The 20,858-nt window shown below is 35.4% G+C and overlaps 1 protein-coding gene and 1 pseudogene across 1 annotated transcript; both read right to left on the reverse strand.

Moving 5' to 3' along the window:
* Window positions 1–1,812: 1,812 nt before the first annotated feature.
* On the reverse strand, window positions 1,813–2,904 carry LOC123716468 (annotated as a pseudogene).
* A 3,537-nt stretch (window positions 2,905–6,441) lies between these two features.
* On the reverse strand, window positions 6,442–11,299 carry LOC123716234 (monocarboxylate transporter 2-like). The gene is made up of 7 exons (XM_045671870.1): window positions 11,205–11,299; window positions 10,704–10,974; window positions 9,440–9,642; window positions 8,833–9,052; window positions 8,239–8,408; window positions 7,949–8,111; window positions 6,442–7,233 (listed from the first exon to the last, which is right to left on the reverse strand). The coding sequence occupies exons 1-7, from the start codon at window positions 11,289–11,291 to the stop codon at window positions 6,899–6,901; spliced, it is 1,449 nt and encodes a 482-aa protein (XP_045527826.1). The 5' UTR covers window positions 11,292–11,299; the 3' UTR covers window positions 6,442–6,898.
* Window positions 11,300–20,858: the final 9,559 nt, after the last annotated feature.

A 20,858-nucleotide genomic window follows, 5' to 3' on the forward strand; every position in this document is an offset into this window, starting at 1 on the left:
AAATGCTCACTGGTTCACGTAGAACTAAATATCACAGCCACCGTGTTCTATAGAATTATCTCTATCAGATTATGCAAAATCTTGGCTATAATAATATCACAAGTTCGTGTGTCTTAGTTTTTACTTCATTTCAGTTTCGTCTACTTTCTCTTTCTTCTTTTGATAGTACTGATGCAACATATCAGGTATCCACATTATTAGGAATATTATCATTATTGAGTTTTGCGCACTGATACAGGCAATATAATCTCCTGTAAAGTCTCGGACCCATCCTAGGAAATATCCAATGGGTGGTGTTAGCAATCCCATACTCAACATCCCAAGACCTACAGCTGAAGCCACTTGATCCATCTGGATCTGATCCACCCTTGTTCAGAAATAGTAATATTCCTGGCCACAATTACTATACTCCGTCCGATACCATACATTGAGGATAATACCAGTATAACATACATATCCGTTTGGTACGCCAGGACTGGAAAAAAATAATCGAATAATGATTAGATTGCGTAATCGCAAATGAGGCAACAGTTTACCTTGAAATCTAATCTAGTTTTGAAGGAAATGAAAAATAGTTGTAATTTCAGTTTTTATGAGCGAATATTAATTGCGGTAGTTTCTATGATCACAATTAATACTATTTATAAATATATAAAATAACTTAACTTTAATCTTTTTAACATATTTATAGACCCATTTTTAGTGCAAGACATCAAAATTAATACAATGTAGTTTGTTCAGATTTCATTTGAACATTGTCCAACTGCTGACACGGCTCACGTGTGTTCCAAATATTATTAGCTGAAGAGTAATTTTGAATAACATTTATTAGAATATTAAGCAATTGCCTGACATGACTCACGTGTGTTCCAAAATGTTAATAGCTAAAGGTGCACAATACACCAACAGCTCACATATATAATATCATGTATGTGTGAATAGGTGTAAGTAGTATTTAAGATATTGTCTTTGAACAATAAACCAGATTTGAATATTGCTCTGTCGTATTCATTTCTCGCTTCCTCTCAAAGTAAGGAAGACTACTTCAAGCCCTTAATTATCGTGGTGAGCCTGCCCGATAGCTTTGAGATAATTCCACCACCTCAAACCAATGGTCTCTTGGTGCAGACATCCCGTACTTATTTATATATTCACTATTTATGTGTTAGGGTACATCTGTAGGGCTTAGGGATCCGTAGGGTTGTTAGGTTCTTACATCTCCCCCCTTTCATATATTTAGCTATGTAGTGCAGCTTGCTCATACATACATTACATATACAATACAGATACTCCTGACATAAAATATATATAAAGATTAAACACACATTGTACAGTCCACTAGCTAGCAAGCTGTACATAGTTTATGGTTTTGTTCTCTATAATCTCAATTAAAAAAAATGCTTGAGATAATTTGGTATAAAAGATTATTTCGATTTCTACAATAAAAGGAAATTAAAACAAACATTTTGCTCAACTTTTTAAAACTATAATCTGATCGGATCAAAAATGTATAATTAAAATCTTTGATTAAATAGGACGTCAGCGGTCCCTACTTAAAACATATATTAACGAAAAATAAATAACGATATTTCGATACGAAAATAGAAACAAAAGAAAAATCGTCCCTATCCTTATCACAGGGTTTCTTGTTGCATTTGACGAATAACACTCAAAGATAAAGCGCCATCGCGTCGCTTCGTGATTCGGTTAAATTGTAAGCTGGAATTTGAGGATCCTTAACAAATACATAAATAAACAGGTATTAATAGCTTTTTAACAATTAAGATTATATTAAACAGTTACTCATTTACTATCTCCTAATGATTTAAGAGCCTTTTGACTATAAAAATGAGGAACTAGCTTATGTTTGCCGTCATCATTTCAAATCGGCAAAGTAGCGCGTCGCGTTGTATATAATTCGTCTTGTTTTTACTTTCCTCCAATAAATGAACCTTTTCATCAACCACTACTTCCTCTTCAATCTTTTTCATATGCCATTCAACCGGTTGAATTAGTAACGTACCACAAATCTATAAATAATATCAATTATTAATTACACGGTCACCGCTCTGTTAGACAGTCAGAAACTGGTCAAGCGTATCAGTTTCTGATTGTCTAACAGAATGCCATGATTTATGTCTCATTATGTATGTGATCACAATCTAACACTTTATACGGAGAGAGTGAAACATGCTCTGATAATCACCCCGTGTAAACTCATTGCCGAGAGCAGCAAACATGCTCCTCTAAATCCGTAGCTTTCCAATAGATATCGGACTACATGAGGCATGAGAGTCTGACCAATCCCCGTTCCAGTCATAGCGATGCCAACTGCAATACTCTTTTTCAATTTAAAGTAACTATTTATAGCTACGAAGGACGCATTTTGTATAAAACCCAATCCAGCGCCTGTAAAATAAATATTAATTTTTAATCTCAAAATGTTGAGGCATTCTATTCATTCATTTAACATATTTTGCTGTATTAAAGTACGTATAAATCAATCATTTTAATATACTATCATCCTGTTTTTAAAGTATATGAGACGGTCCAGAAACGAACCAAAAACTTACTCAAAAGTATCCCATAAGTGATAACAAGGTGAATAATATTAGTAGAAAATCATCTAAGAAAATTCCAACAGTGTAAATCATAGATTTAGTAACGCATACAAATCTGGGTGAAGTTAGCTTAACTAGGTCTCCAGCGAATGGTCCACTACAGTAACTTACACATAACATAGTATTCATTATTATATTTTTAATGAATGCGGTGAAAATGCACAACTGCAGGCCCGCGCATGCAGTCGCTATCGCGGGGACTGTGGGGATGGTTAACTCTTATCCCTCTGCTAATCAGAGGGGGGAAATCCGACTCACTAAAAATTTCTCCTGAGCCTTCCATATCGCATGCTATGCCGTAAACATTCATTCTGAATGAATGACGTCCGGCACCGCATTGAGTCCCCCGGGGGTCGCACTAGGCATTCAACCCAGGGAACACAGGCGAATATGTCTGCATACGGGCTCAGCAACGGCGCAGCGGAACGCTGTTGGACAAACGCTCCTCACGTCTTGCCCCCGCGCCCCCGCCTCGCCGCCGCCGAGCACAACCCCTCCGGCCATCGCCACGCACCTCCCGCTGTCGCTCGCCAGCCTCCTTCTGCAGCAGAACAAGCTGACAGAAGAAGGTTACCACACGCCATGCCTCTTGGCTTTGCTGCAACAACGCTCGGTAGCGAGAGGTCCGTCCCGACTACCGACACTAGGTCATGGCGTTGCCGGGTGTGCTCCGCCCTGTTCTCTGGGACACCACAATGGTGCCACCATTGGGAAAGGTATCCCCAGACCTTATCTGCGCCATCCGAAAAGACGCCCCTACAACGTTCCCCCCGAGAGCTTCAAAGTGGGCCTTGAAGTTCCAGCGGCCATCCAAGACGAGACCAAGGTACTTCATCTTGGACGCTACTGGAAACCCCACTCCTTCCACCATCAGGACCGCCCCAGGAGGTGGACCATTCCTAGGGCCATGGAACAATAGGGCGTCCGTTTTGTCAAGAGACACCCTAAGGCCAAAGGCCATTATCCGTCTCACAACAAGGGAGGTGCCGACCGTTGCGAGTCGAACCACCTCCCCATAACTTGCCCCATTGGCCACTACAAGGGTGTCGTCTGCATACCAGAAGACGCGCAATCCCGGAAGAAGTGTGCCCCTCAACACCCAATCGTAGGCCATGTCCCACAGAAGCGGCCCAAGGACTGAGCCTTCGGGAACCCCACACCGCACAGGGTGGTTGGAAACCGTGCCCTCCATGTTGGAGTACACGATCCGTCTTTCAAAATAGTCTCCCACTATTTGGCGCAGATACAGAGGGACCTCGAAAAACTCAAGGTCCTCTCTGACCACACCAAAAGGGAGACTATTGAAGGCATTCGCAATATCTAACGATACTGCCAATGCTGGTAAGGTATATCGGTAAGGGAACGGATCATCATCCCGTCCCCGGAGCACTGATGGGCCCTTTCCTTTACCTCACAGATAGCCCCCTGGAGAGTCCTCTTGCGATCATTATAGATCGAGCGAAGGCCCTCGGTGACATCGGGACTATCTCCCCTCCTCCTGTAGTAGGCCCTTCTGGCCTCGCCACATACGCCCCGGAGATTGGCAATCTCCGACGTCCACCAGTAGACCGCTCCCCTCCCGTTCGGCGGCCTCCATTTGGGCATTGCCGCATCTGACCCCCTTCGGAGACTCAGACCCAGTCTGCCAGCTCCTTCGTCCACATCCACAAAACCAGTGGGCGCAAACCACCCCTCTGCAATGACCAGGGGAGTCTGGGCCTGCACTCTCCACCTCATCGAAGTAGAGACCCACAACCGGATATATCGGTGATCCGATAGGGTCTCCACTCCGTCCAGCACGCTCCACGCCGTCGTCACACGGGCCGCCGCTGCAGCAGCAAGGATCACATCGACCCTTGAACTGGAAAACGAGGCCCAACTCCGCCGCCCACGAAATGGCTCAGACGCTGATTGGGGGAAAAATACGCTCCAACGAGCATCCAGTCCCCCCAATCAGCAAGAACAAACCCGGAACCTCCATGCGGCTGAGCAAACACAGCCGCATCACCTCGAAGGTCTCCCACCCACGAGCTCTGCCGCGACACATAATAGGGCTCAGTGACGACGGCAGCCATTACAAGGTCTTAAATTCCCCTGTAGGAGACTAGTGTTGCTGTCAACCATTTTATTTGTTTGACAGCTCCAGACCAACCTCCATGGGAGTGTTCCCTACCACCGTGCTGGATGCTTTATGGGCGTACGGGGGCCTCTTGAGCCTTGGAGGGTTGCAAGCCCTACCTGCCATATTGTGGTCCGCCGGCTTCCCGGCCGCTGAGCAGACCACACAATGCAACTCTTTCGAGCTGCATTCATTGACCTTATGGCCCGCAATCCCACATCGGTGGCAAACCTCCGCCAGGTCCACCGCTGAGTCACATGTCGCACGCACGTGACCCAGCTTTTGGCACTTATAGCACCTCAAAGGGCGGTCCTCCCGGATTTCCACCCAGCAGGAACTCCACCCAATGAGAAGTGTCCCGTTCTTCACCTTATTGGCGGAGGCAACCGGGCACAGGAGGAACATCTCCCCGATTCCCAGCTCCCCACGCCTCAATATCCTCCCTGGCTTAATGGCGGTCTCTGGGCACCCCCCCATGGCAGCCATCGCCTCTATCACGTCGCTCAGTGACACTGTCGACAGGTATACCCAAGTCAGGCAGGCTATCAGTCTTGGACTGATAGTCTGCTCCCTGCAGCGGTGTGATAACCACTGCTGCCTTCACCCTTAGGAGGAGGAGACACGTCCTCGTCCCCATCTCTAATTGGATTTTTTTAAAAAGGCCCGCTTCCTTAAATTGGAGCGGACCCTGACCTCAACTTCACCCTCGCTGTCCGAAGACAGCAGAGGCTTTTCTCTCCTTTTTTCATGTCAGCCCGTCTTTACCAACTGACTCTACCAACTCACTCTACCTCCAACTCTACGGTAGAGTCGATGACCCTACCACCGACTCTACCACCAACTCTACCTCAGACTCTACCTCAGACTCTACCAAAAACTCTATCACACATCTCACAGCGATATCCCGCACTTGGCACTTCACTTCAACAACAAGATGACGTCGAATATTGTATATCACTAATCATAAAAGATGCTAACACCAATATCTCATAATCTAATTTAGGCTTGTATTCCAATTCCAATGACAAGTGCGATACTCATCTACAATGTTTAGAAATAATGGTTTTGCTTTTTTGCTTCCGAAACTTGATACAATTTTGTTCGTCGTTCTAGAATACGGAATATTAGGGACTTAAATAAAGGATAGATTTTAGTATATTACTTAAAAATAACATAAACATAACATAACATAAGGAACTCCTATAAAACATATTAATACTTATGTATAAAAAGAAATATACTATTAAATAAATACTAAAGAATAATATATGTAGACTTCACTATGTATAATTTTAGACGTGTCACTGAGAATAACATAACAATATTATGTTATACAGGAATAAAATAATCTTTTTAATAGAATGGGTAAACAAAGTAGGTCGTGATGCGTACTGGGCCCTACTTTGCAACATTTTTTATTTTTATTCTTTCAAGCCAAAATAATTTATTCAGCCGGAAATAGAACTCTGGATTACCAATCCTCGTTCTGTGCCTAAAGTAAGCTGGGTAGACAACAACATCGTGCTAAAGATTGAATTTGCATTGCGGATTTGGACAAAAACGACATGTTCGCACAGAGACAAAAATATGCCATATATATAAATATGTTGCACAAATGTATCAACAGTTTTGGTTCGCTGAGTATTTTAAGTAATGTAATTTTCACCCACAAAAAATAATGCAACAGTATAATGAGGTTTCATTAATCTTTTTATTTTAAATTTTACAAACTTCTTGCTACTTATAGTAGTGCGTATAAGTACGTAATATATACAGTCACATAAAAAGCTCAAAAAAGAACAATTACGTATAGATTCTCACTATCATAACATAGAATAAATATAACGATATTCGATTATATTTTTATCATCGGTTCATATTTGACTTCGATTCAAAGCGTTTTTAAGTACTTTTACCCGCTTAAAAACAATTAGTGGCGCGGCTGTTAGGGTATTTCACTAATAAATCTTTGGAACTTTTATACAAAAACAAAACGTACTTCATTTTTGAAACCCACCCATGCACTCGAAGGCCCTGGTGTCGCAAAAGTCCATGGCTTTAAACTATATTATAACTGACCTGGTATTAACTAACAGCTTATTTCTCCCACGTTCGACAAAAGTAACTAATAACTAATGTGATTTCTTGACATGATTATTTACACATCTTCTGCGTTCCCCTTTTTCTTTCTATAATATAGCAGTAACATATCCGGTAGCCATAAAATCAAAAATAAAATTAGTAAGGCATTTTGAGCAGATATACATGCTATATAGTCTTCTGTGTAATCTCTGATCCAACCTAGGAAATACCCTATAGGTGGAGATGTAATGCCCAAGCATAGCATACCAAGTCCGACGGCAGAGGGTACTTGGTCGGCTCTGCAATGCTCAGTTATAGTCAAATTCCTTGCTACGATGACCACGCTCCGTCCGATGCCGTATAGTGCAGACAAAACTAATAAGGATGTCAAATCTGTTTGATATGCTAACACTGAAAAGAAATAGCTTTTATGAAGAATCTCATTTAAATTTATCTATCTCTATCAATGTTATCTTGTTTGATAAAAATAATAATATTATTAATACTAGTAAAAAGAATATCGGCGCTACCGCTTTCTTAATAGGCAAGATCACACACCGTTGACTTTTGGGGTATATCATGCCGGTTTCCTCACGATGTTTTCCATCGGCGTACCAGAGAGTGTTAAATACGCATATAAAATAAAGTAAAATAGTCGAGAACCTGCCTTTGAACCTGCGATCTCAGGACTAGAGTCGCACACTGAAGCTAATACTGTTTATAAATTATTATCAAACTCAAAATAACTTTATTCATATAGGTAAATAAGTACACTTATGAAGTTAAGAAAAGAAGTTAAATTAATTGTAAATTTACATTTACTACCAGTTCGCAAGTCAAGGGCGTAGGGCGGGCAAGAAACTTTCCGCCACTTTTTTTTAATTGCTAGGTATCAATGAGGTAGGACTCAATGAGTCATACAAATTGTTTGAATTAATCAAGGATTAGGATCATTTTAATATTCGTCAAATACATTGTTATTATTGTTATATTGTTAATTGTTCAATATTTATATTCACTTCAGCCAAAGATATTGACTTCTAAAAGAAAATCTATTATCTAGTTACATAAGGACGCCACAAGCGACGCGTATTCTTTTTAAAGCATAACCTGGAACTGAACTTACTCTGCCTGGTTATAATTATCCAAATGGACGTTAAAAACAGCGTCAATCGAGCTGTCAATTTTAATCTAACTTGAACTTGTGGTACAATAAGCCTTCCAAAAATGTCAGCTAATGCTACAGCAGACATACACGTAGCCGTTTCATTTCTGCTCAAACCTATATTCTGTAAAAACATAATATCGGCAGACGTTGATTACTTCGTTCTCAAAAGTAAATAAAATAAAAAGTAATTTTCTATTTTATATAATTTTTTGAATGATTCTTTGGCGAAATAATTAATAAATGCTAACCAGTAAGAAAAATGGGAACAACATGCCGAAATTCTGAATCGAAATGGCCGTTAACCCGATTCCTATAATAACAATAATGAAACGAGGACTTGATAATAGCAATATGTCAAATAATTCGTAAATTCTTTCCAATGCAGTTTTCTTTAGGTTCGTCGTTTCATTTAAGGATCCTGTAAAGTCAAATAATATTAAAAATGAAGAATTTCCTGAAATGGAAAGCAAATCACGTTATACTAAATTTAAAAAATGTGTGTTGTGTTAAACAATTGTGTTTCATAATGTATTGATTTATAAAGTCAATTTACATTGATATTACTTAAAATACATATTTGGCAATCATTATTCGGTTACCTCCCTATAAATAATTTATGCAACCAACGATACATTTATCTACTTTGTTATACGGTAGATAAAAATCGAACTAATATCCGATGATCTTTAATCTGACTCAGTCACTGTTCTGTACAACTCGTCAAACTTTGTTCAAAATCTTAACTCAGAATATCTATCTATCTATCTTTATATACTAGTTATCGTATTACTCTGATAAATACGTACAGAATACAAGTATATACATTCAAATTACTCTACTACCTGCTTTGAAATCATCAGAAAAACCATTTACAGATATTTTTTCAAGTAATTGCGATTTACATTCATTATTTCTATCTTTAGTAAACATTATTGCTGGTCTATCATCCTTTATATCTGTTTGAGATTTATTCATTTCGATTTTTTCTTCTTCAATTACAACTTCTTCTTTAATTTTTTTCATATGCCATTTAACTGGTTGCATTAACATTCCTCCACAAACCTAAATTAAGTACAAAATACACTATATATAACATGTACTTTTACGCCAAAGAAAAATATTAGGAAACCGGTTCAGAAAACTACTTATTAAATAGAAATGATCAAAAAAGCTAATATAAAAATCTAAGGCCAAGACAATGTTTTAGCACCATACTGGAAACTTTTATAATGCTTAATATGTATGTATTTGTTTTTATCTTCATATTAGTTATGGTCTTATGTTTTAATACCAAAACACTAGCTCCTGTCCTACTGTAGTAGTGTCCTATCACTCGATCATAAAAACTAAATATATCAAGCATTTGTTAATTATTTGAGGCAATAAAATAAAAATTAAACTTATTGACGCTATTTTCAATCTGTTTAGGAGATTTTAATAAATACCTACTCCATGTAAACACAGTGCTGAAAGAAACCAACATGCACCTCTGAAGCCGAATATATCTAAAGAATATTCCACTACGTGTGGCATTAAAGCTTGTCCAATCCCGGTGCCTGTCATTGCAATGCCCACTGCAATACTCTTTTTCAATTTGAAGTAGCTGTTAATAGCTACGAACGATGCATTATATATGAATCCTAATCCTAGGCCTGAAATTTTTGCGATAAATTTAGGAGTTTGCAGCTTTACAGAGGTGAAATTTGATGGATTTGACTTTATTTTCCCTCGTATTCATAAAATGTATTACACATTTTTGGTTAAGTAACTAATTTTCAAAGGTACGAAATGATGTGACTTTTCTAGCGTATCACATACGCCAAAAAGCCATAACGTAAAGTTTAAGGAATAACATTAAGCTTGATTGAATATACATAATATAAAAGAGGTGAAGCGAACTAACAGGGATGTGAAAGGGAAAATACAATGATACGAAGAAATAATTAAACCAATTATACATAAAAACTAGCAAAACGATTATAAGAGACTATTGTCTACATAGGCAAAATATAATAATACAAAATTTAAGCACATTCAGATGCACAAGAAGGTCAAACAAGGAACTGAATCTGGGTAAAATAAGGACAACCCAGAGTGGCACAAACAAGAAAACAAGCCATACATCAGGCAACAACGTTCTAACAAGAAAAGGAAAGAAGAAAATGCAGAAGTCAAAAACACTTCCTATCCTACCAACACACAAATGATAAATCCTATTGCTGGATGAGATATGTACCAACAGTTGAAACAGTTAAACTCAGATTATTAAGTCCCTGCACAAGCAACGTCAAACTAGAATTCAGAGGAGATGTAATGAAAATAGAGATAGGAGTCATATGACATGGTAATATTGTCATAAACCTCATAAGAGTTACAATAACTATTATCTTCTCTCGGGAAAGCAAGCGTAAATATAGGATTAGAACTGAATGTAACAAAAATATTGACAAACAGGTTTAAATCACCCATCAGTATTATGAGAAAAAGTATAAATAATGTCCTCATCTTGGCAAACAATTGTCATTATGTAAATCAATAATGAGAATGAAGTTAAGGATAAAGAAATAAAAAAGGCTTCATTATTAATAATTTGGGTTGTTTGTAAGTTAAGTTTTATTCTTATTTTAACAAAATTTCCAACTAGTAAAATTGTCCATTTTTTATTTATACTCATAAATTCTGATTAAGGATATTTACACCACAATTAACTTACCAAAAACAACTCCATAACTCAAACTCAGGTGGACTATGTTTGTCGAAAATGAACTCAAAAATATCCCCGTTGCACATATAAGTGATCCGGTGACACATACGAATCTTGGTGATTTCAGTTTCACCAAAACCCCCAGAAACGGTCCACCGAGATTTACTACGCAAAGCATTACACTCATAACCATCGCTGCTCCTGTTGTTCGATGACCCATTTCTTTTAGTTTGTCGCCATATAATAAACTAAATTGTGAGAACACTGCCTGGTTGAAAACCTATAAATATTTAAAATTAAAATTTTATTATCGGTAGGCACTGAAAGGCAAAAATTAATTCTTATAAACATTACAAAAAACATAAAAAATCAAGCCGTTATTCATAAAAACAAAATAATGTTTTTAATTAAATTATGCTATCTACATCTATACATATTTTTTTAAACTTTAACTTAATAAACATTACACCATCTTCTATTTACAACATATGAACGGGGTCATTAACCTACATTAGTAACAGCACTGCCAAATAGTACGATCCATCCCCAGCCTCCATCGGGTGGTACCAGTTTTGTTATGGTCTTCGTTTTAGACATTTTCACTTTTATTTTAAATCTAAAATATTTTACTACTTTAAAGCTAGTTAAAGATTTTATAATTAATGTCACGTGCAAGAAATAACGTCATCTGTAGTAGAATAAAATATATTAGTAAATTGTAGTAAAAATCTTACCCAAATAACCGAACAATTCACATTTAGTACACTATACCATAGATAATAATAATATTTTCGAAACATTACTCAAACATACACACGACGCGAGTATGCGACAAAAAATTAAGCGCTATCTAAATGCTAATGTTTAAAGATATGTATTAAATGTAAACCTACAACTATATTACGTCATTTCGGTTTCATCTAATTTCTCTTCCTTCTTTTGATAGTACTGATGCAATTTATCAGGTTATAAGAAATATTATCATTATTGAGTTTTGCGCACAATTGCGGCAATATAATCTCCTGTAAAGTGTCGGACCCATCCTAGGAAATATCCAATGGGTGGCGTTAGCAATCCCATACTTAACATCCCAAGACCTACAGCTGAAGCCACTTGATCCACCTGGCATTGTTCAGATATAGTAATATTCCTGGCCACAATTATTACCATACTCCGTCCGATACTAATATAACCATAATAATACCAGAATAACATACATATCCGTTTGGTGCGCCAGGACTGGAAAAAAATAATCGAATAATGCGTTGCCACATTTGCGATTGCGTAATCGCAAATGTGGCAACAGTTTACCTTAAATATGTAGATATATAGAATATATACTATTTATAAATATATAAAATAACTTAACTTTAATCTTTTTAAAATATTTATAGACCCATTTTTAGTGCAAGACATCAAAGTTAATACAATGTAGTTTGTTCAGATTTCATTTGAACATTGACCAACTGCTGACATGACTGACGTGTGTTCCAAATATTATTTAGCTGAAGAGTAATTTTGAATAACATTTATTAGAATATTAAGCAATTGCCTGACATGACTCACGTGTGTTCCAAAATGTTAATAGCTAAAGGTGCGCAATACACCAACAGCTCACTAAAATAATTGTATGTATGTGTGAATAGGTATAGTATTTAAGATATTGTGTTTGAACAATAAACCAGATTTGAATATTGCTCTGTCGTATTCATTTCTCGCTTCCTCTCAAAGTGAGGAAGACTACTTCAAGCCCTTAATTATCATGGTGAGCCTGCCCGATAGCTTTGAGATAATTCCACCACCTCAAACCAATGGTCTCTTGGTGCAGACATCCCGTACTTATTTATATATTCACTATTTATGTGTTAGGGTACATCTTTAGGGCTTAGGGATCCTTAGGGTTGTTAGGTTCTTACATCTCCCTCCTTTCATATATTTAGTTATGTAGTGAAGCTTGCTCATACATACATTACATATACAATACAGATACTCCTGACATACAATATATATAAAGATTAAACACACATTGTACAGTCCACTAGCTAGCAAGCTGTACATAGTTTATGGTTTTGTTCTCTATAATCTCATTTAAAAAAAAATGCTTGACATAATTTGGTGTAAAAGATTATTTCGATTTCTACAATAAACGGAAATAAAAACAAATATTTTGCTCAACTTTTTAAAACTATAACCTGAACTGATCAAAAATGTATATTAAAATTTTTTAATAAAAAAGGTGGTCAGCGGTCCCTACTTAAAACATATATTAACGAAAAATAAATAACGATATTTCGATACGAAAATAGAAACAAAAGAAAAATCGCCCCTATCCTTATCACAGGGTTTCTTGTTGCGTTTGACGAATAACAATCAAAGATAAAGCGCCATCGCGTCGCTTCGTGATTCGGTTAAATTCTAGGCCCGCTGGAATTAGAGGATCCTTAACAAATACATAAATAAACAGGCATTAATAGCTTTTTAACAATTAAGATTATATTAAACAGTTACTCATTTACTATCTCCTAATGATTTAAGAGCCTTATGACTATAAAAATGACCTAGCTTATATTTGCCGTCATCATTTAAAATCGGCAAAGTAGCGCGTCGCGTTGTATATAATTCGTCTTGTTTTTACTTTTCTCCAATAAATGAATCTTTTCATCAACCACTACTTCCTCTTCAATCTTTTTCATATGCCATTCAACCGGTTGAATTAGTAACGTACCACAAATGTATAAATAATAATAATAATAAGCCTTTTTCCACATCTTTGACATACATTTGATTAAAATAAAAAGATAAATTTATAGTTTTACTAAGATGCGGCCCCTATCCGGGAGAAGGCCTCCTACAACTTTTTACACCCTACTTTATTTTTTGCCATAGTCATCCAATTTCTGCCATCTACTCTCTCTATCCCGTCGGCCCATCGCTCTATTGGTCTTCCTTTCGGACCCGTCCATTCTGTTACTGCTCTAGACCATCTGTCATCTGTACAACGGGCTACGTGGCCTGCCCATCTCCAGTTAAGTTTAAGGGCATATTGCTCAGCATCAATAATATTCGTTTTTCTGCGAATATTTTCTCTTCTATGTTTGTCGCGTAATTTAATTCCGAGAATACTCCTTCTCCTCCTGGCACGGACGTATTTTGGCTTTTGTTTTGTTTTTGAAAATCCAAGTTTGTGCTCCATATGTAAGGCAAGGCAGCAGGCAAGAACCCACTACCTTTTTTTTTAACTTAGTTGGGAGCTTACTTTTGAGGATTTCTTTTAAGCTCCAAAACTTCTTCCAAGTTGTGGTGACGCGGCGCTCCAGTTCTTTGTTATGTCTTTGTTTCTTCAATGAAACTTGTTTACCAAGATAAGTATAGCTGTCTACATACTCAATGTCTGTTCCGTTAAGCATAATCAGGTAAATGTTGTTATTTGTTGCAACTTTTGTTTTCGAAGTATTTATTTATAGTCCTATTTTTTTGCTGGCAGTATTTAGGTCTTCTATCATTTCTTGTCTTGAAAGCCAAAATAATTTATTCAGCCGGAAATAGAACTCTGGATTACCAATCCTCGTTCTGTGCCTAAAGTAAGCTGGGTAGATAACAACATTGTGCTAAAGATTGAATTTGCTTTGCGGATTTGGGCATAAACGACATGTACGCATAGAGACGCAAAAATATGCCGTTTATATATATTTATTTAAAAACATAAAAATAGAACCAAAGAAATAATCCTTTTTCACATACAATGATAGACGTGAATTGAGTCATCACGTTTTCAATTTGAAAAATCACGTGGAAATCATTACGATAATTTACGTAGCGTTTAGAAAATTGAATTTTACTTTAAACTTAATTACTAATATGCGAAATGTAACAATTGCGAATATATTAGGAGAATAATGATTAGAGAGAATAAATATGAGGTCTATATTATCAAATTGATTTTAGTTAAGGATATCATACCATCACCGAATATTCACGTATAATATTGCAATGTAATCATTACATCCCTCTAATGCATCCCCATACAGTTTGTTGTATGGGGATGCATTACAGGCAACGGGACATAGGACAGCTGGGGCTGCTATAGTAATGAATGCTATGTTATGTGTAAGTAACTGTAGTGGACCATTCGCCGGAGTCCTAGTTAAGCTAACTTCACCCAGATTTGCATGCGTTACTGGATCTATGATTTGCACTGTTAAAATTTTCTTAAGTGGATTTTCTGCTAATATTATTGACCTTGTTATCACTTATGGGATACTTTTGAGTAAGTTTTTGGTTCGTTTATGGACCGTCTCATATACTTTAAAAAACAGGACAATAGTATATTAAAATGATTGATTTATACGTACTTAAATACAACAAAATGCGTTAAATGTATAGAATGCCTCAAAATTTTGAGATTAATAAATAATATTTTTTTTACAGGCGCTGGATTGGGTTTTATACAAAATGCGTCCTTCGTAGCTATAAATAGTTACTTTAAATTGAAAAAGAGTATTGCAGTTGGCATCGCTATGACTAGAACGGGGATTGGTCAGACTCTGATGCCTCATGTAGTCCGATATCTGTTAGATTGCTACGGATTTAGAGGTGCATGTTTGCTGCTCTCGGCAATGAGTTTACACGGGGTGATTATCAGAGCATGTTTCACTCTCTCCTGATAAAGTGTTAGATTGTGATCACATACAAAACGAGACATAAATCACGGCATTCTGTTAGACAAGCAGAAACTGATACGCTTGACCAGCTTCTGAGTGTCTAACAGAGCGGTGACCGTGTAATTAATAATTGACATTATTTATAGATTTGTGGTACGTTACTAATTCAACCGGTTGAATGGCATATGAAAAAAATTGAAGAGGAAGTAGTGGTTGATGAAAAGGTTCATTTATTGGAAGAAAGTAAAAAAAAAGACGAAAACCAACGCGACGCGCTACTTTGCCGATTTTAAATGATGATGGCTAATGATGAAGCTAGTTCCTGATTTTTATAGTCAAAAGGCTCTAAAATCATTAGGAGATAGTAAATCAAATGGTCATCTTAATGGTAAGTAACTGTTTAATATAATCTTAATTGTTAAAAAACTATTAATGCCTGTTTATTTATGTATTTGTTAAGGATCCTCAAATTCCAGCGGGCCTAGAATTTAACCGAATCACGAAGCGACGCGATGGCGCTTTATCTTTGAGTGTTATTCGTCAAATGCAACAAGAAACCCTGTGATAAGGATAGGGACGATTTTTCTTTTGTTTCTATTCTCTTATCGAAATATCGTTATTTGTAAATATGTGTTTGAAGTAGGGACCGCTGACCACCTTTTTAATCAAAGATTTTTAATATACATTTTTGATCAGATCAGATTATAGTTTTAAAAAGTTGAGCAAAATGTTTGTTTTAAATTCCTTTTATTGTAGAAATCGAAATAATCTTTTACACCAAATTATCTCAAGCATTTTTTTTTAAATGAGATTATAGAGAACAAAACCATAAACTATGTACAGCTTGCTAGCTAGTGGACTGTACAATGTGTGTTTAATCTTTATATATATTGTATGTCAGAAGTATCTGTATTGTATATGTAATGTATGTATGAGCAAGCTGCACTACATAACTAAATATATGAAAGGAGGGAGATGTAAGAACCTAACAACCCTACGGATCCCTAAGCCCTAAAGATGTACCCTAACACATAAATAGTGAATATATAAATAAGTACGGGATGTCTGCACCAAGAGACCTTTGGTTTGAGGTGGTGGAATTATCTCAAAGCTATCGGGCAGGCTCACCACGATAATTAAGGGCTTGAAGTAGTCTTCCTCACTTTGAGAGGAAGCGAGAAATGAATACGACAGAGCAATATTCAAATCTGGTTTATTGTTCAAAGACAATATCTTAAATACTACTTACACCTATTCACACATACATGATATTATATATGTGAGCTGTTGGTGTATTGTGCACCTTTAGCTATTAACATTTTGGAACACACGTGAGTCATGTCAGGCAATTGCTTAATATTCTAATAAATATTATTCAAAATTACTCTTCAGCTAAATAATATTTGGAACTCACGTCAGTCATGTCAGCAGTTGGTCAATGTTCAAATGAAATCTGAACAAACTACATTGTATTAACTTTGATGTCTTGCACCAAAAATGGGTCTATAAATATTTTAAAAAGATTAAAGTTAAGTTATTTTATAAATATTATTTATTCTATATATCTATCTATTTTTCATTTCGAAAAAATCGAGAAACAAAAGCCTAGGAAGTGTTGGCTCTGAAGCAGCCATGAATAATCCCGCCGTCATCACCACGCGAGCGAGCTGCCCAATTAAAAACGTTCTCTTTCCACGATTTTTAGCTTAGAATATTGTATAATAAGCCAATAAAATACCCCACTTAACGTTTCCAAGGGCCGTCGGCTATGAAATATGCAGCTCTCATTACAGTTAGTAGAAATTAAATGCATAAGCCTTCGCTTTAGCTACGATATTTTAACATATAAAATTCCTTGCAATCAAAATTTAAATATCCAACGAATATTTCACTGTATGGTTTACGATATGTATAGTCTATGGAGTGTTTGGATAGAAGTACGGAATAAAATGAGATGTATTGTTGTCTGGGCATAAGGTTAGACAGACATACAGCTATACTCAGAGTTGTTTATTAAGTGTACTCTATTATTTACTAAAGATGTAATAAATTCACCATACATATTATTTGAAACTGAAAACTTTAATTGTCATAAGTTTCTTAAAATAAAATAATCTACCTATATAATTTAACGAAAGATAAATACATTACTTGAACTACTACAATAATACAATAATAATACAATTGATATGGGATTCCCCTGTTTGTTTAATGTACTCAACTCAGTTTCCATATAAGGTAAAACCTTATTGTAATGAAATTATTAGTATGGTACCTGCTATGTATAAAATCATTTGGTATTAGCATACTATTTGCAATTTAAAGGAATTACGTGTTTTGTAATTGAGCAGTATTGGCCATGTGGCTTCAGTGTGCGACTCTGAGGCTGCAGATTCGTTCAGGCTGTGCCCCAATGGATATTATGTCAATATGCGCATGTAATTCTTGTCACACTCCTTGCATCACGAAACAGAACAAAATATAAAAGGGTATTTGCGTAGTGATATAACCAGTGGGTTATATAGGTAAATTTTAAGTACTTAATACAAATTAACAAATCGACAATACGTCTAGTTTAAGTTGATTATTATGTGTGAATTTTATAGTTAGAATAACAATCGGCAAATAGATCCAGCCCTTAAATTTCATTTTCAACTTTGTAATGTTGCCTATAGAGTAATTACAATAAAAGAATTCTCTTTTCTTAGATTGCTTGAAAGGTTTCGCAAAGGCTTTATCCTGTGTCGCGATAAAATTGGCCACTTACATAAAATTTTACGTAAATTTACAATGCAAAGAGTGAAGATAACACGTTATTCTTATAATCTTAGTGTAAGAAGAATCTTACATGCGCCGTTTTTCTATGCTGAGAATAGAAGTATGAACTTTTTGAACTAAAACCTTTACTATAAAGGAGCATGTTGTTAAAGTTTCAAGAAGACTAATTTCAACGGAGTTCTAGTATTTTGGAAAACAAATATCAATAAAAAAGAAAAAAATGTGGCGGGTTACTCACACAATTCTTTCAAGATAACTCTTGAACTTTTCGCGATAAAATGAAGTCAAAGAAATGAAGTGATATTGTCAATTAATTAAGTTGAGTCTTTTACTAAAAACTATAGCATTACAACAATCTTATTTTCTTTTGACTAATCTAGCATGTCATGATTTTTCCTAAATAATAAATGGCTCGTTTTATCAAAACCATACATACCAATGTGGCACCTCCGCATGACGAGATGATGTTTCTCGTAATTAATTCACTTCTTATCTCTGTAAAGTTTGTTACCTCGAAATTCCACAAAGCCGTTCAATTAAATTCAAATTAAATCGTTATATATTTATTGTGTCTTTCAATGTGCTTCGTTTGACTGCACAAGGATTTTTACAGTCATTGTAATTTAGTCCAAATTTAAAATGTAGTTTGCCCCTTGTTCTATATTTTAAAATAAGTCTTAAAAACACAAACTTGGTGAAGGAGGTTAAATTATATTTTAGTAGACTAGTGCTCGAAAAACGACGCTATAATTATGCTTCACCGGCGCTCACGCACTCGGTAGTTCTTCGTTCAATATGGAATCCGGATGTCGGTAACATAACTTAATAAAAATATGGAAAAGTATAAGAGGTGTGAAACTACTGATATTAGGTCCTTACATATAAAATTGGCGTTTTGTATGTATGCCACGATGAGAGTCGCACTCGTAAATAACGCGATATTACATGTTTTCCATTAAGTGAAGAAAAAAATTAAAAACGGGATATACAATTACTATTATACATATACATCAAGTATAGCATACACTATCAATAGCAATTTAGACATACATTAACAAAATTATAGTAGTCCTAAAATAAGAATGATTATAAAAATAAAACATAATAAGCTTATATACATGACAATTAACAAATTTAAAATCGTTTTGTTCATAAATAAATAAAGCTACTTTCATGTTTGATTTCATATTTTACACCCAGTATGTATTATTCCCAAACGTATAATGTATATTTGTTTGTACGTTCCTATTATTCAAGCACTTTCAAACATACACAGCCCTTTACCGTGATAACAATGTTTGTATTAGTTTCTGTTCGAAGATATTATAAATAAACAAAGGCATGTGTACATTTGAAAAGTGTTGACAGGTTATGGGATGGTTATTACCATTATGTAAGTAAAGTTTGTTATTTCATTCTGATATATATATATATATATAACTTGTATCTACGCGAGGTTGCATTTAGATAAAACTTTTAACGGATTAAATCGTTAAAATTTTGTTGAGTATTCTCGTTAAACCATAAAACCAAATATCATCAACTTGGTCTAGACATAAAGCACCTACCATAAACTAATAAAAATTCTTTATATGTCAAATTTAAGATTGTTTATTTATTATCTATACTACAAAATAAAATAAATAAATCTATAATAATTTATATTCTGTGGATGTGCATGTAGAAGGTACGTCTTAATATTAGTTTTGTTCAACTTGGAAGTGCTAAAATGACACAATGAAGTACACTTTTTAATGAAAAAAGATAAACCTCGTTATCTCTTGCATGTTATCTTGACACTATATAAACAACGTTACTTAGGATAGCATTTTATTTGCTTCGAAAAGGCGGGACGTTGCGGCATCTGATAAGGACACATTTGCGAGCCCTCCATTAACAAATTACCCTTTGAAAATTTTAACTCTGAACATTTGATTATTTTTTTTATTTTATTTATTAACACTTCGTTGCATACATAACTATAATACTGGCGGCCTTATCACTTTCAAGCGATCCAGACAACTTTGAAAAATAATGAAATTAGATAAGGTAAGCAAGAAGTCCAAAAAAACATAATGCTAATAGTTATTTAGACAAAACTAAAACAGGAACAAAAATCTAAACTAAAAAAGGTCACATAAAAAAGGAATCGGGATAACTTTATATCAGTTTCAGATTATGTTTATACAATTAAAATAATGATTTTAAAAATATGTAATTAAAATACGTACAGTTAATATGTTATTATGTGGTATGATAATGTGGTTTTAAAATACATCAATCCAAATCCAATTCTTGTTATATAAATGTTTTCATGGAGTGACGAAGAATATGCCTACAAGAAATTTTGCAAAGCACGTGTCTTAATTTCAAAAGCAGAAGTAAAAACGTTTAATATTTCTTTTTTCTTTATTTTACTGCCATCTATCGAAAAAGCATAACACTAGATGCACGATTGATTGTTATAAAAAGAGGTTGTAATATGTTGACTGAGTAACCTTTTATCAACCAGCCAATACATTATTTGTTATATTCAAATCTGGAACACAATAAAATAAACGTAGACGCGACTTTTGACTATAAGTGTATGACAGCGCCCTAAATTTGACAGTTGTCTGTTTTCTTAATTTAAAAAGTAAATGTATGTTTTTATTTTATCGAGAATTCATATTAATTTTACCGTCCCTCCTATATTAATAATAATTATGGAAATGAAGTACTAAAG

The sequence above is a fragment of the Pieris brassicae genome, chromosome 11 (assembly GCF_905147105.1).
Source record: "Pieris brassicae chromosome 11, ilPieBrab1.1, whole genome shotgun sequence".
NCBI classification, from domain to species: Eukaryota; Metazoa; Arthropoda; class Insecta; order Lepidoptera; family Pieridae; genus Pieris; species Pieris brassicae.